The following is a 17,244-nucleotide window of genomic DNA, read 5'->3' on the forward strand; positions in this document are numbered from 1 at the left end:
TTAAGACAAGTTAGAAAAATGGGAGCAAGTAGAGGGGTACTGGGATTGGAAAGGAGTTTGTCACTTTGGAGTCTGGTTGAAGCTTCTGGGCCTGAGAGGCAAGAACTCCAGCAAGATTAACACCTCTTTAAGGCCTTTCTCTCTTTCCCAGCTATAAAACTGAAAAGCAGTAGAACTCTCACCAGAAAAGACAGCTCCTAAACTCCTGTAACCACAGTGACTCCTGGTGTAGGAATGGAGGCTCCTTTCGAAACCCAATACACAATGAAATCCAAGTTTCCCAAAGTCATATATACACGTACCATGAGGGCATTGGAATAGTTATTCTCCCCTGAGAAGCCCAAACTCACACGTGGGTCCCATCTTTCCCCGAGAGTCTGTCTCCTAAGCTCCTTGCCTAAAATCTATGTCAAAATGTCTTCAGAGGGCTCGGGAGATGGCTCAACTTGTAGAGAAATTACTACACTCCCGTAGGGGAGGAGTTTGGCTCCCAGCATCCACATCAGGGAGCTCAACTACCTTCCAGAACACCCAAAGTCCTTCCTGGCTGCTGTGGGCACGCAAGCACGCATGCACACACATGCAAAGGTAAGTCTTTAAAATGTTTTCTGATAAATCGAGACTCTTTTGAGTGCCCACACCCATGCTTTATGTCTCCCCTACACACTTTGGCTCCTATTTTTATTAAACCTCAGTTCTCCCTTACACTGGAAAATAATTCCTTTCTGACCGTGACGCTTTTCCTACTTTACCCATATGGAAGTCCCTAAATCTTTAGGGGACACTTCAGCTGATGGAGGTGACAGGGTGGAACTGTGTCTCAACCCCTGTTGCCCTGACAACTATAGATAATGTGCACTCTACCTTAGAGGGGCGTCCCTGTTTTCTTTCAGATTTCTCTTGTTTCAACGCCAACCAAAACCTGTATTTATTTAACAGTGGGACACATGGACAGCATGGTCAATTTGTTTCATTTGGGCAATTCTCCTTTCCTTTCTGTGTACTGAGGGTTTGACATCCTATTATACGGTGAAGTGGTTCTACATTCCTCATAATTGGAATCTTTCCCTCTAATGGAATACTTTAAATACATCTGGCCCCTGAGGATGAAGATGAGGGCAGAAAAAGAGGTCAGGGAAGCCTTACCCAAAGCCTACCAAATTAGCTTGTGAGGAAAAACAAAAGAAAACAAAAAACTGTTGGCAAGAAGAATTGCTGGAGAACAGCTGGAAAGGTATTTCCCTGTCTCGTGCCAAGCAACAAGGCTGGCTGGAACAGGTTGGAGACAGTGACTCAGATGCAGAGGTGTTCTGGAGTGTCTGAAGGTAATTTCTTGTACTTAGTTTTTAGTGAAAGCTAAAACCACAGTTTAGTTTTTAGATACCAGTAGGCTTTGTGAACACAAAGGTGCATGTAAAATTGCATGTAAAAGGTCTGAAGAAAGCCTACACTGTGCAAATGATATGGAAAAACTGTACTATGTGACATAAAGTGCCCTTTAGCAAGTATAATTCCTAACTTCACGCTAAATACTCATCCTTATAGCCACACAGCAATATAGGTCTCACCCCTCATCAAAGAATCTCCTGCATGTAGCAGAGAAGGTAAATCTACATCATAACTCAAGCATCTAAAGCCCAAGGAACATCCCTGAAGAGGGGAAGAAAGATTGTAAGAGCCAGAGGACCAGGAAATCTGCTGTAAGATTATGCTTTCTAACAATGACAGGGAAGCTATATCCATGAAATCTCACCAACATGGTTGCCTAAACAACTGAACAATTCTAGTTGACATCCCAACGTAGATGGGAAAAAAAATCTCACAGGTCCTCACCTCTAGATGAAGAACTATAAGCAAATATATATAAATTTATATTTGCCCAGCCTAAACACAGGGTTGTGTGGGGTGGAGTGATGCCTTGGTCCTGCCTCAATGAGATGATGGGACAGACTTCTCCAAGGAACAGATGGGAGGTGGGGGGAAAGTTGAGGGATTGGGACGAGAGGAGGGGAAACTGGGATTGGAATATAAAAAAATAAATTAACAATATATCTATATACATATATATATATATATATATATATATATATAATAGTTAAATAAGAGGAGGCTGGTAATTTGGGACTAATTTGGAGTGAGATGGGGCGACACAGGAAGAATAGGACAGGAAGGGAGAAATAATGCAATTATACTATATATATATATTTCAACTAAGGGAATAGATGGATGTTCTCATGTTCTCAGTCTATTCTGCAGATAATGATAAGTACCACTCAGGTTACAGCATTTTAGTGATAGTAGACAGTGAAATTCAGGTTTAACTGTGTTTGCGGGCACTGTTTCTAAATTCTTACCGGCTTCAGAACTACATAAATTATGGCACTCTACTCATTTGTAAGATGTGAAGACTCAGACTATTTTGACAGACCTGGAAAGCCTCTACTAAAAGCATCATACCGAGGATCAGTCACACCAAAGACATGGAAAAGAGAGAGCTTTGCTATAACAGAGCCAGGCAAAGGTCACTGCAGTAAGAAATGCACTTTTTAAAAAATCAAGACCAGTCGTATCCATGCCCCATCAGTCTTCTTGGGAAGTTGGTGGTTATTTAATTGGAGAGAGCACGCACCGGATTCAGCTTCTGCTATGTGTTTACACTTCACATATTAAGCAGATGACATAAAGTTTGGATAGAATAACAGCTTTCTTTTCTTATTTCAGAGATTATACTTTTAATCTGACTCCTCATTATTTCCTCATGAATATGGTTTGTCAGATAGGGAGTAGTAAAATGTAGACCTATAGTCATTCTTTATATATATGTTTAAAATAAATTTATTGTTCCCACATACACATCTTAGAGTTTTTTTTCTTTATACATATGTGATTACATCATTTGAAATAAAAAACAAATACATTCTATCATCTCTTTTAGCAAACAAAGGGTAGGAATCCAGAGACAAGCATTGAAGCACAGGCCATTCTAGAACACTGCTTACTGACCTGTTTCATGGCTTTCTCACCCTGCTTTCTCATATAATTCTGGACCACCTGCTCAAAAGTGGACTAATCACACTGAACTGGGCTCTACCACAGCAATCGTCAGTCAAGAAAATGCCCTACAGACTCATCTGGAGGTAATCTGCTGACATTTTCTCAATTGAGATTCCTCTCCCCAAATAACTCTAACTTGTGTCAAGTTGATAAAACCCATCCAGGACAGGTTTCTGCTTAAGAATTTGGTTGAAATCAAAGTGCTGGCAGGTCTGTGTTCTTTTCTAAATAACGTGGATGAGTCCATCAATGGTTCCTTTCTGTGGTAGGAAACCAAGGGTTGCTATCTGTATTGAGATATTCACCCTGCCCGCACCTGTTGCCCTGACCACACCTATTGGGGGTGGGGACAGGTGTGGATGTGTCCTGAGAGAACTAGGTCTGGGGTTGGGGACCCCAGAGCACTCTCTTGCTTCCTGGTCAGAGACAGAGAGCATCTGGAGGCATCCTTGGGAAGGGATCTGGCGGTCATCTGTCTCTGTTGTAAGTTCAAACTATGTGTTTCCCCCGATCCGTATTTTTCCACGATAGCTATCAGCTTCTGAGACTACATCTGGACTTCTGGCTGGTTCCTTTACCTTTAAGCATAGCAGTGACAAGTGGAGGCCTGTCTGACCACAATCAATGGCTCATTTAATGAAACTCCACCTACTCAGACTATCTGGGACAATTTCCCCATCTCCTAGTTTCTACTTTCAATCACTTTGCAGCATTCACTTTGAACATATACATACTATGCATGTACATATCTAACATATGTTTGGACATACAATCACACAAAAGTCCCACTTGACATGTAATATAACAAATTCACAGGCTCTAGAAGAGAAGGATCGGAATTTTAGAAGGTCCTTTACTGTGCTCTCCACACAGAAGCTCAATCTGGTCTACTAGCTATATTTTGTTTTGTTTTTTGTTTTTCGAGACAGGGTGTCTTTGAACTAGCTATTTTTATAAATAAAATTTTATCTGGATAGAGGCATATCTATTTATACATTTTATTTATATATGCATATATAAAATACCTATTTATATATTTTCTGCAGCTGATTTCAAAAATAACTGAGTATATGTGACAAAAATAATTAGGTGTTCACATATGACAAATTTACTACCTGCCTTTTCACTTAAAATATTGCTGATCCTTGTTTCAAGAATAGGACAATTATTCTAAAATATTTTTGGAAAATATCAAATAGAAGTAGGTAAAAATAATTTTTTTTTTGTGGAGGATCATTGCTCATGTTACGAAATAAATAATATAACCCAAAGAAGTAACTAGAAAGCAAATTTCATTTTGCTTTTACCTATTGGCAGAGCATCTATCGCCTTGTCTATTTAGCATTTCAAGATTTTCCAAAAAAAAAAAAAAAAAAAAAAATCACTAACCAGACAAACTATCAAAAATTGCTTCCAAATAGACAAAAGTCAGAATACAAAAAAATATGATGAAAAAGTTATGAAAAGCACATATTCATAGATTGTAATTTTTACAGCTTTGAGAAATGATTTTCAATACTTTATCACCTTTGCTAATCACGAAAATACTGGTGCATGCTGGGATTTAATTTTATTGTTTTTCATGCTTATCTGTGGCAAAAAGTGCTGAACGTGTCCATCATGTTTCCCATTATGATTTACAAATGATATAGTTTGCTATCAATTTTCATTCATTCATACACAGTTATCATATTTTATCATTTGTGAGCTTGGTGTGTTATCATATAAGAATATGGCAAAAGAAGTAAACACATAAACCCAAAGTCACATGAGACTTTTCGCATACATCTACCTCAGAAACTACAAAAAAAAAAAAAAAAAAAAAAAAAATCTCTGATGGTTCACTTCTGAGCATTGATAAGTAAAAGCAGCAGCATTCTACCTACAGTATTGGTTTTTTGTTTGCTTTTTCAAGATTAGCTTGAAAACCAGTATGATTTAGACCACATTTCCACTTAAACAGAAAGAATTATATAGCTGTATTTTATTTGGGTAGACAGCAAATTTTCAGACTTGCAAAGTTACTACATATGGAATAGCTATAATACATTTATTTTCTAAACTTCTAACTCATCTTTAAACACAAGGGTACCATCTACCTTGGAAAGATACAGTAGATCTAGATCACTATCCTAAGAACAGTCAGGGTGAGTGTGTACACATGCATGCATGCTGCTGTCCATATTTAAATCTCAATAAACTTTTAACTTTGCATATATCTCAGAAAATCCAAAACTTATATATGGGAAAATATAATTCTTAATGACAACAGTGATAGATAATACAAATAACATTGAAGCAAGTGACTGCAATATCTAAACATTAAGCATCAGAAACCTTTACTTTATAGCTCATGAGAGAAGCTCCAACACTGAGAAAGTGAATGGAGAATGTTGCACTGCTCATTAATGACTATGTTAGTTAGAATGGCAATTGACTTTGCTAAATATCATTTGGAATGGCACAGTTCCATAGTCTATTTCCTATTCCTGTGGGTTCCCCAGGGCCTCATTACATTTAACATACTATAAATGCTATTTGTGCTAAGGCTTTTTAAAAGGACAGATTTCATTTACAAAATGTTAATAGGCTTTTCCCTAGACTCCCTATAACTTTTAATTCCCATCTTTTTGTTTTATTCACATGACATATGAAGCAGGTTTCATTTGCAAGTTGTTATTCATTGCTGAGCTCAGAGCAATGCAGCAGACACTTTAGACATAAGACAATAGGTAAAGGTGGACAGATTTGCCACTATAGATTTCTTATATTGAAAATAATTCAAGAGCAAAGATAAAATCAACGGATATGCACATATTTGTATAGACGATGCTCATTTAACTTATTTTTGCTTCAGTGTTAACAATAAAATGCATTTTGTTACATTATAGCTGAGATTTTAATATTTCATCATAGGCTATTTTATCATCTCTTTCATGGAAATAAACGAATATCAGTATATGACTGGCAATAAATATCAAGATATTCAGCAAATCAGCCACATACTCTTCTTCAGTGAAGAATAAAATATTTTCAAAATCGAATTTTGGTGATAATACAAATGTAGATGTAATAGAGTTAAAATTCAAAGCAATGAGCCAAAGGACTATAAATACTGTGAAAATAATGTGATACATATTTAAAGTAGAGGAAGTACAGAATTGTGCTGAGAACAACCATAAATGCTAATTGAAGCCATGTTTGAAAACTAGAATTCATCAAAACTGAAGGTCAGAAGGACATCAAATCATACCCCTTTTTCTTAATAATCTTTATAGTTTCCTATTCTCTCATCATCTCATTTGTTATTTAAATAACACTGTCTTCAATATGGATATTTTGCAATGGAAAAACATTTTGGAGTAGAATCTGATCAATACAATTACTTAAAATATTTTAAAAACCATTGAATTGTTTCTAAACAATCATAATCACATCATACTTCTATGCTGACTTTCATGCCAGTACAGGGTCTAGCTGGTGCATAATAAAAAAAAAAAATGTTTACTATCTACCCTGTTTCTCATACAGAGACAATGACTTTTTGTATGCCTTATTAAAAATATCAACCAACAAATATGTATTTGCAGAAAATTTTGAGTCACATAATAAACATGTTCATTTTAAACAGCTTTAGTAAAGTTATAAGAGTGTGTTATGGTTTTAACATGAAACGTCCTTCACAAGCTCATGTGTCAATCCTTAAGGCAGCCAATGGGAGGCTGTCGACCCCTCAAGAGGTGATAACTTAGGAGCAAGAAGTGGGTCGGTTGGTGCGGTGGCTTTGGAGGTTATAGACAGATGGCATCCACCCCCTCCCCATTGCTGCCCACCATCCTGACCCTCAACACTGCCCAAGCTCCTGGCAGCCACACAACTGTGGCCCAAACCTTCTAAGACCAGGACGTAAAATAAATCACGTGAAGTATTTGTTCAGTGAGTTGAGCAAAGTAAACCATAAGGACTAAAATTATTTTTTTTTCAATTATTATTTTTCTAGTTACCAAAGCACGTTTCTCTGAGTACCTTTTACATAAGAAGCAAGGTAAACATTCTCATGCCGGACTACTTATTTGGTAGTCCCAGAATTATGCTGCAAATAACATCTCTTACTGCTTCACTTCTTATAACTACACAGACAAGTCTATGGGAAACTATAACAACAAACAAAAAAGATAAGTCTCGGGGAACTTTGACCACACGAGTAAATAAGCTTCTTATTCAAAAAGCTAATGTGTCACTCCCGGTTTTCATACAGTAAAGCAATGAGGGAGTAGGTACTGAGGAAAAATCTAGAACTTGGACACATGTCATCAAAAGTAGGAAAGATCTAATAGTTTAAATATTAATTACAATGTTGGAAAGTCATTACAGAAAGATTTGCAGTTTCATTAAAGTCGTCAAGCCTGCGGCCTCTTATAATAATGCAGCTTACAGGGAAGATGATTATGTCTTTCTACAAAGCTAACGCTGATGTCTGGGAGAAATCAGAAATTACACAGTAGCAGAAACATCTGAGTTTTGTAGCTCAAAGGATGTGGATGTAAATTCTCTTAATCACTAACTACATGAACTTGAGAAAACAATTCTTTCACTTTTTGTTTTAATACAAAAGTTGACCTCATAGAAGCATTGCGAGGAATAGGGAAAAAGATAAAATAAAACATGTAAATATGTGATGGCCTTTTTTTTTTAACTGTAGGAGAGGAAGTGTCATTGAGAGGAAGTGTGATTAAGAGTGTCTTAATCGGAACCACATTCCTTGCCTTAATCAATTAACTATTTAATTATTTAATTAAATGTAGAAATGATAGGAAGTAATTTTACATTCACGCCAGACTGAATAAGACCCAGTTACAAGGTTCAGCTGCTGTTGGATTAATTTAGGGCAAGGCTCCAGTCATTCTGGCATGAACAGTCATAATTCAGACTGCAAGAGCACCCAGACAAGTTTAACAGTTCCTTATTAAAAGTAAGGGTAAGATTGAAAAGATTAAATGTAAAATTATTAGCACTTAGACATGCCACCCTATATATTAAATCAATTTTAAAAATTACTTTATGTTTATGGGAGTTTTGCCTACTTGTATATTTGTACAACATATGGAGTCCTTGTTGCCAAGGTGACCAGAAGAGGGCATCAAAGCCCTTGAAATTTGAGTTTTATATTATGAGATGCCTTATAGATGCTGGGAATTAAACCTGAATCCTCTGGAGAGCAGCCAGTACTTTTAACCACTAAACCATATCTCTAGTCCCATTACCTTCAGTATTGAAACATTATGATATCCTGTAAGTTAATTTCTTGCCTTGGAGTTGTTAAAAGTTTTGACTACTAAACGTCATTTAAATCCATATCACTTTTCCCCACTATAGAAAGATAGATTCTTCATTTGCATTCTGACTCCCAGGACATAACACAAATTCAGTAAACATTCATGCACTGATAAATAAACAATTTACTAATTATCCTCTTGAACAAATTGGAGACAGTTTTATCATGAATGAAAGCATAGAATTATATGGTTGTCTGCTTCTATACATATTCATAATGAATAAATTCATTTGTGATTTTAGAAAGACAGAAAATGTGCTCTGGTTTTATTGGTTAAAATAATGGCTATTAACCCCATTCAAGGGTAATTCAGTAAGCAGCTCAATGTCAAGGACATAATACTTACATTCGCCAAGTGAGCTAGCTCTATCTCCAAAAATGAGTCAGTTGTTTTGGGTTCAGGCCTGATTGTGACCACGATGATTTTAGAATTAACGACTGTATAATTTCTGAAAAAAAAAAAAAAAGAGAAATAGTTGATGGAAACTTTGATTCATGCCACTCCATACCTGTTGGGATGACATTAAGTAATGCATCCCCAGGATAAGGATAGACACAGGCAAATTATTCATTGAAAGATGCAGTCAATATACTCTTATGAACAAGCTCTCTGAGGGACTAGAAATTCTGGGGACAACCAAAGGTATTTAATCATTTTATATGTAGAAAAGATTAAAGAATCAACAAAACTGGCACTCTTCTGAGTTCTTCATAGTTCTTAATTACAGTTCACTCTCAAGAAGAATAAACTATGAATTGAAACTATCAGGCAACCATGAATGAGTATAACTCATTTATCTCAAGGAAGACCTCACAGCTTTATTCTCCAGGAAACCAAATATTATTCTTGCCAAGTGCTGACATGGCTCTCCTTCTCTTTTCTTCTTTCCTTTCTTCCTTTCTTCCTTTCTATCTTTCTTCCTTTCTTTCATTCATCCTTTCATTCTTTCTTTCTCTTTTGCTTCCCACAAATACATGAAGATGGAAAATTGTAACATGATATAAGGTGAAAGCTTGCAGAAATTTAATATAATGTTCTCAATCTGAGAAACATCTCTTCTGAAATACCTGCCAGGTAACACTCACTTACAAAGATTTTGTATTTAATCAAATACATAAGTAGAAAATTATCATTAGCTTGGCAATGGTGGTGCGTGCCTTTAACCCGAGCACTTGGAAGGCAGAGGCAGGAAGATTTCTGTGAGTTTGACGCCAGTCAAAGCTACACAGAGAAGCTCTGTCTTGAAATACCAAAAAAAAAAAAAAAAAAAAAAAAAGAAAGAAAGAAAAAAGAAAGAAAGAAAAAAAGAAAATTATAGATATTTTTATATAAAACATACATTATAGAAGATCTACTAGTTATGGTTTAAAAAATTTAACAAGTTTTTCACTTTTTGAAGAAATAAGTGCCTCATTGGTGGTTTGAAATAAATTATTTGTTCTCATTTGTTCTTCCAACACAGAAATCCTATTTTAGAGAACTTATATAATTATCGAACATGAGTTCATTTTTAAAGATTTATTTGTTTTCCAAGATAGCTTTTAAAACCTACCAATCCTAACTATATACTTTAATGCTTCTGCATATGAGTATACAAAGACTGCCATCCATCAAACTAGATAACTTCTCCTGATACTAACTAGGCCATGCTCTTCAAGTCCTTTGCAGATCCTGCCTTTCCCTGATGTGCTATTACTGCAAATTTAACAGCTCTAGCATTATACCACCCCGACATTTATCTTTGACTCAATCCACAGTGTAATTTGGAAATTCAGGTCCCAGGTCAGCTATAGGATAATATATTGATTCACCAATTCAATGAGATAACTTAGAAACATTTCTGGTAATTCAGCATTGATAGATAGTCACAAGTGGCTAGTCATTGTGTGGACAGGTACTCAAATGTCATGAGAAACTCCCTGGGATCTGCTTGATCACATTTTAAATGTATGAGCCAGTCTGTTCTCTGATTGTTGGAGTCCTAGAATTGTGATAAGGTGAAATAACTTCAGATTCTTCTCTGTTTGTGGTGATGTTTCTCTTCTGGGATGCTACTGGATGCACAATTTCACCACAAATGAGTGTTAGACTTTTCTATAGCAGAGGTACAAGAAGGATGCTTTCTATGAGATACTATTTTAACTCATTTATCATATGTTCAGGATTGCCAAATAATGAAGTCTTATTTAAGAATTCTTAAACATTCAGAAGGCATCCGCTGTGGTGGAAAATAGCATGAGGAGAGAAAACAAAAACGAAAATGTAGCATTAGTATATTTTATTTTCCTGTTGGGAAAGGAATTGCAAATAGGAAGAACTGGATAATTATCCCATTTCATTTAACACGTCAATTAAAGGCAAACTGCACTGGAAAGGCTAGAAAATAAAGTGATAAAAGCCAAGAGCTCACTTTGGCCATTTATTATTTCGTTGTGGGTAGAAGTCACAATGGGTTCTGGTGAGAATTAATGGAAAAAGAAATCTGGAAGAGCATCAGGTGAGCGATCACATTAGTATGGATTCTGGAGGAGCTTGCGTTTCACTAGAGAAAACAACACTGTATGATTCCCATAGGAAAGTTGCTCAGGCCTGAGCTTGAAGATGCAAGTTCATTCCCGGGTTAGCCTGGATGTGGAGGAGTTCTTATTCAGTTTCTTGGACATAAAATACTGATGGATTCATCAAATTCCTTTACTCTTGTTCTGCTTAGAACAATTCTTTCCATTACTAATAAAACACAAAGCATGATCATTTACATTTATGATAGATGGCTTTAACAATAGGGATTGTATTCTCATTTTCAATCTATGGCAGTGAGGAAGCTACTGAAGGATGGGTAGGAGTGTGATATTTTTGGCAAGGTGCTCATGAGTTCTCTTTGTGCTTAAGAATGTGGATGATGATCAATGGTAAATAAAGAAAAGATGAACTCTCTGTACAGGGCACTGGCTAAGGCTCCTTAGTTACTCAGGGGATGGACTGCATACAGGGCCCTGAAAGAGGTTGCATGTGTTATAGCTTTGATGAAGTGTAAATATTATATACATAACAGTATATTTGGAATATATTTGAAAAGTAGTGCCTGCCACGTTATGCTTCAGTGTATACCTATGTGGCTATCCCTTTTCTTTGTGCATAACACAGGAACATGCATTGAGGTTTACTATGGCATCCAGTGGACCTCCATTCTTACTTCCATAAGTTTGAAGTCCAGAGAGTGCAAGAATGACTACTAACATTTTTCTTTCCATTACATCTGGCAGATTCCTATGCTCAAAGAATGTATGACTATTTTGTGGAATAGTACACTCAAAAGAAAACGAAATTTTTATTAACTTGATTTAAACTGTAACGTCAATATCATAGTAAAATGCCCAATAAAGGAAGAATAGGCAAATTTACATTATGGCTCCTTTTTAAAAAATGTACATACTGCACAAAGTTGGCTTTAATTTATTCCATCAATTTATTATAATTTGCATAAGTGACTAGCTGGCTCCCGATGTGCCACATCAGGCTTTGTGATCTCCTAATGCTTCCTGGCTGGTTCCACAGTAGTATACATTGCTAAGAAAGCATATCTTAGAGCCAAATGGATTTCATGACTTAGGAAATAAAGTTCTTCCCCGTGCTGTCCTTGAGATTTGCACTGGTATTCACTCAAAGCAGAGTCAACTTATTCCTAAAGACAGCAAAATTGTGATTAAACCACAATGCAAATGTATATAGAAGACATTTTCAATATAATATGCATATGCTGAAAATAAAAGTGTGTAAAAACCTTCCAAACGGTAACCCAAAGAAAGCTGTCTTGGCTATATTAATGCCAGAACAAGTAGGTATAAGGTTGAAGTGTCATAGAGACAGAAGAGTTGATTAACCAGGAGGATATGTAAATGAAATGAACATGCTCCTGGGGTGGAGGATGCAAATACACAATGCAAATGTTGAGAATTAAAGGGAGGAGTAGACAGTGAGTCAGAATTCTAAATTTTCATACCTCACTGCACTAATGGCCAAATAAAGATAAAAAAGGAGCAAAAAGACATGAACAACACTGAAGTCCAACAGTTTCTAACAGAAATAGATAGAACACTCAATGCAACTCCAGAAGATCACATATGTTTATCTATTCTCAATGAGCACTTTACATGAGGCTACATAACTGGTCTTAATGAAATGTAAAGGATGGAAATCATACCAACATGAAACTGAAAATCAATTGTAAAACATGACATTTTGCAAATATGTCAAAAATTAATGAGCACTAAAACAATTAGTGAGTTAAGGACAAAATCACAAGACAGACTTGAAAACTCTTTAAGGGGAATAAAAATAAAACATACATTAAACTTATAAATACAGTGAGAAGAGCATTAAGAGGTAAATTTATAATGGTACACATAATAGAAGGAATACCTAATATTAAAAAAATACTAATTTATACCTGGATGAATTAAAAGAAATGTCAAAATAGAAACTAAATTTGAAAACAAAAATCAACAAAACTAAAAGATGTATTCTATAACACCAACACAATTTACAAGCTCTTATCTGGATATATTTTAAAAAATAAAGGTCTCTAACAGTGAAATTCAGAAATTTAGGCCACAGAAGAAATGAAGACCACAACATCTATGAGCAATTAATTCTGTACTAACAAATAATATACCCTGGACAAAATAGGTAAATTCTTGGATATGTGTAGTTTTCCAAGACTAATTCATGAAGAAATCAATGTCTACAAAAATCTATGGTTATGGGTCTATACAAGTACAATGACATATGTATATTTGTACAAATATGTGTATTAATATACTACATATGTACACATTTTCGTGTGTGCAAAAATGTATATACATATGTGCATGTGTATGTACATATATACACATGTATATGCATGTAAATGTACATAAATACATGAATGTTGTATACATGTACATATAAAATATGTTACATAAAATATATTACATAAAACTAGTAAGGATATTTAATTAGAAATGGTAATTTTAATAAATTATCCGCTATGAAATCTGAAGACCAGATGTCTGTACTGGGGAATTCTTAGAACATTTAAAGAAAATCTAACTCCAATCCTTATACTTTTCTATAAAATTGGAGTAAATTGAAAGAACAGTTTCTCAGTTTTTCAAGAGAGAAAATCTAGAGCCCTGCAATACCACAGGTAGACATACTTAAGTCCAGTGTCAGACACTTAAGATATTTATGAAGGCAAATTTAATGTTACAGCTTATTTCCACAATAAAACTTATGTAGTGTAATATTAAAACAGGTGAAGGAGACAGCAAAATAGATAACATATGCAAAGTATAGCCCATCACAATATGAAAAAATACACTAACTGCGTATTGACATTGTCAATATTTTTAGTCACTTTTGTTTTTTTTTATAATTACCATTTGTCTAGGTTTAACTATGAAAATATTTATAATGACTTTAAATAAGTCCCCAATTTGGATGAACCAAAAACACAATAGAAAACTTGGCACAGTTTGATAACCAAAGGATTTCATGATTATAAGATTAATATGTTTGCTTTTAAAATTATAATTGGGCTGGGGAGATGGCTCAGCAGTTAAGGTGACTGGATGCTCTCCCAGAAGACACTGGTTCAATTCAAGCACCCACATGGAGGCTCACAACCATATGTAACTTCAGTCCCAGTGGATTAAAAGCCCTCTTCTAGCCTTTACAAGTTTCATGCATACACAGGTGCATAGCCATGTCTGCATGCAAAACACCCACACATATGCAATGTGACAAAATAGGTGACCCTTAGGTGGCTTTGCTTAGAAATCAGATATTCGAGTTTGGAAGACACAGTCTTGGTGGAGTAGGTGAGGTGAGCGACTGGATTTCAAGTTTGGTTTGCTAACAGGTACAGAATTCAGAATCTCAAAACTGCTGATGATCTATCTGGGATGCAATTTCCATTTTAAAAGGCCTGGCTAAATGAAGCCTAAATTTTTATGCATTATGTAGTACTACATTATTTTATATGATCAGTCATGTCAATTTTGTACAAAGGATAAGTTTTAACATCAAACGTCTCTATTATAGAACAAAGAAAGATTCAGAATCTCATAATCTAAAACCACTTCTTTGCACATTGAGAATGAAGAGAAAGGTGGTTAGTAGTTTAGGACGCAAGACTATCAAACATTCATTTCTGATGAAGTTGACTGTTCAAATTTTTTTCTGAACGCCTGGAAGTAAAAGTGATTATCTTTTTTTTCTATTATGTCCAGTAATATTTCGATAATTTTCTTCTCCCATTTGTGTTTAATTCCTTTTCTCAAAGATAACTGTCTATGACATGTGAAAACACTGTGACTCTTTATTCTTCTCTATTTTATTTTTGGCATTTGATTTATGACATGTAGCAATTTGAATGCTTGGTTTTACTGTTTTTAAATGGTGTGTGTGTGTGTGTGTGTGTGTGTGTGCCACATCATCCATGTAGAGGTCTCGGGACAGCTTGAAAGCATCACTCCTCTCCTTCCATCAAGGTGGTTCTGGGGTGCAAACTCAGATCACCAGGATTGCAGGAAGGCTGTACCATTTCACTGGCTGTAGAATTCCTCAGTTCCAAAGGGGAAGACAGTCAAGTAGCAAAATAAAAATCATGGGTGAAAGAAGAGCAGAGTACACATTGGAGCAAGAATGGGGAAAACTACACAAATAAAAGAAGAACAAGGAAATTTAGTGTGTATCCTTAAATGAAGGAAAGTTCCTTAGTGATGCCTATTTGAAACATTATATTTCACCATCTTCAGAATTCTTAGTTCTGTTTGAAAGTAATTATGCCAAAATACAAAATTCAGTGACCTTGACATTTAAGATTTTACATCTTATAGTTCTGGAAGACTTCTTCAAAAGTGGAAAACCAGCACTGGGAATGCTTAGTGGACACATTTCAAACATTAATGACCTAAAACGAAGACTGAACACTAGCGTTTTTCCTTTCAAATAGCACTTACACAGGCATCTTGTCCTGAGCTTTCTGTAACTGCATGTCTGGATAATGATCGGCACATAAGTGTCTTGTACAGTCACTTATTGAATAACAACATATAATGCTTAGCATCTAAACACTTTTACTTGACATAATTGTACAGATTGATGAGGAATAGGAGATGCTTCAGTACTATTTACATGTGTAATATTCTAACAGAATAATTGGCATATTGACCATGTCAAAAAAAAATCAATACTTTGTGATGAGACCATTCCAAACCCTTTTATCCAGTTACTTTTAAATATGCAGTCTTTATTATAAGCTACAGTCAATCAATTGTCCAGTAAAACACAGAATCTACTTCTCTATGTTCCTGTGACCTTGTACTTGTCATAAACTTCTAATTCTAACATGAAAGTAGATAAGTTCTTTGATTTACAGACAGTATAGTTGCCTTCTACAATAAAGGAGAATGTTTAAAGTTGAGAAAAACCTTTATAATCAATTCTTATATTTTACATATGAAAACACTTGACCCCAGGCCTATCTGACTCCATTTGTATCACAAGTGGATTTGTGGAGCCAATCTCCCAGATGCTTCCCTGCTCCATTCACTTAATAACTTATCATGGACCCTTTACTTTTATTTATACTTCATAAGAAATAACTGTCTTTGCCACAATAAAAAAAAAGTTGAACGGTATTTTTTTTTCTTTTGCAAAAATGGCATACTTCTAGACTAATTTCCAATTTTTGTTTATTGCATGGATTTCTGAACCTTGGAACAATGTGTTCCCCCCATTATCCAGGTGAGAGTATTTAATTATATTATTAAGGACAGGATTAACCATGAAACTCCCCTGGCCTTTCTAAGAAGAAAAACAATCATAAAAATCAATGAAATAATCACTCTATGCTTTTAGAGTTGATATTTATTTTGTATTCCCTTGGCAGCAATGAGTGCAAGCACCATCACCATCCATGAAGGGTTTCTATTTAAAGTTGAGCTGAAGGCAGATGAAGTAAATTATTGAGTGATTCGAGAAGTTTTGAAAGCTTTTAATATGTTCGAGCAAAATTACAACAAGTCACCCCATAATGTCTAGACAAGAATACTTCAGTGATAAATGTGACAAAAGGAGCTCTCTTGAGAAATAAGGATCTAACTTTATCTGGGCACATTTAATCTCAGAAACATTTCTTCTTCTGACTTTTACAGACATGGATATGTTTGAAATCAGTAGCTATTCATACAAAGCCAGTGGAGAGGCTTAGAGTAAACATACTAGTTTCAAGATATTTTTTAACAGAGCACAATAGAAAATCTATTCAATGAGCAAGCTCAAATTCAATCCAGAGAAGAGTCTCTGTGGTTGGGAGAGACCATGCACCAAGCTTGACCTCCCACCCACATTAGTAATGAGCAGAGAGAATGTCTCCAAAGAATAATGACTAGTGTCTGCCCTCTTGTTAAGAGGCCATTTTCTGCTGAGTTAAACTCTAATTATTTTTATTTATTAGACTGTTTGTTATGTTTCTGATAAAGCGGCACACATTATTCATATGGTCTCCACCCTAAAAACATAAGGCTTTATTTATGAGGGTATGCAGGGAGAGCTCAAAGCAAATTTGTGTTAACCAAAATAAAACTTGGTCTCCATCCTCGAGAATGAGGTGCTGTCAGGAAGTAAGTCATCCTGAGTAATAAGATCACTATGCAAATAGATACAAATTATATTCCCTGTGTGATTTAATGAAGTGGATAAGACAATAGAACACATAAATGAATGTTGGTGGAATTATTAATTGAACTTCTTTTTAATATCTGAGAGAGGGAAAAAAATAGATGGATTTCTTCCAAAAATAGTCCCTAAT

At 35.3% G+C, this 17,244-nt stretch overlaps 1 protein-coding gene across 1 annotated transcript in view; it reads right to left on the reverse strand.

Annotated features, from left to right (window-relative positions):
* The window catches only part of Adgrb3 (adhesion G protein-coupled receptor B3), a 656,439-nt gene that overhangs the window by 293,926 nt on the left and 345,269 nt on the right, over positions 1 to 17,244 (reverse strand). Inside the window, exon 15 of the mRNA XM_051204331.1 lies at positions 8,736 to 8,838. Within this exon, the coding sequence (XP_051060288.1) occupies positions 8,736 to 8,838 (103 nt within the window). The remainder of the gene's footprint in view (positions 1 to 8,735; positions 8,839 to 17,244) is intronic.

The sequence above is a fragment of the Phodopus roborovskii genome, unplaced genomic scaffold, assembly GCF_943737965.1.
Source record: "Phodopus roborovskii unplaced genomic scaffold, PHOROB, whole genome shotgun sequence".
NCBI classification, from domain to species: Eukaryota; Metazoa; Chordata; class Mammalia; order Rodentia; family Cricetidae; genus Phodopus; species Phodopus roborovskii.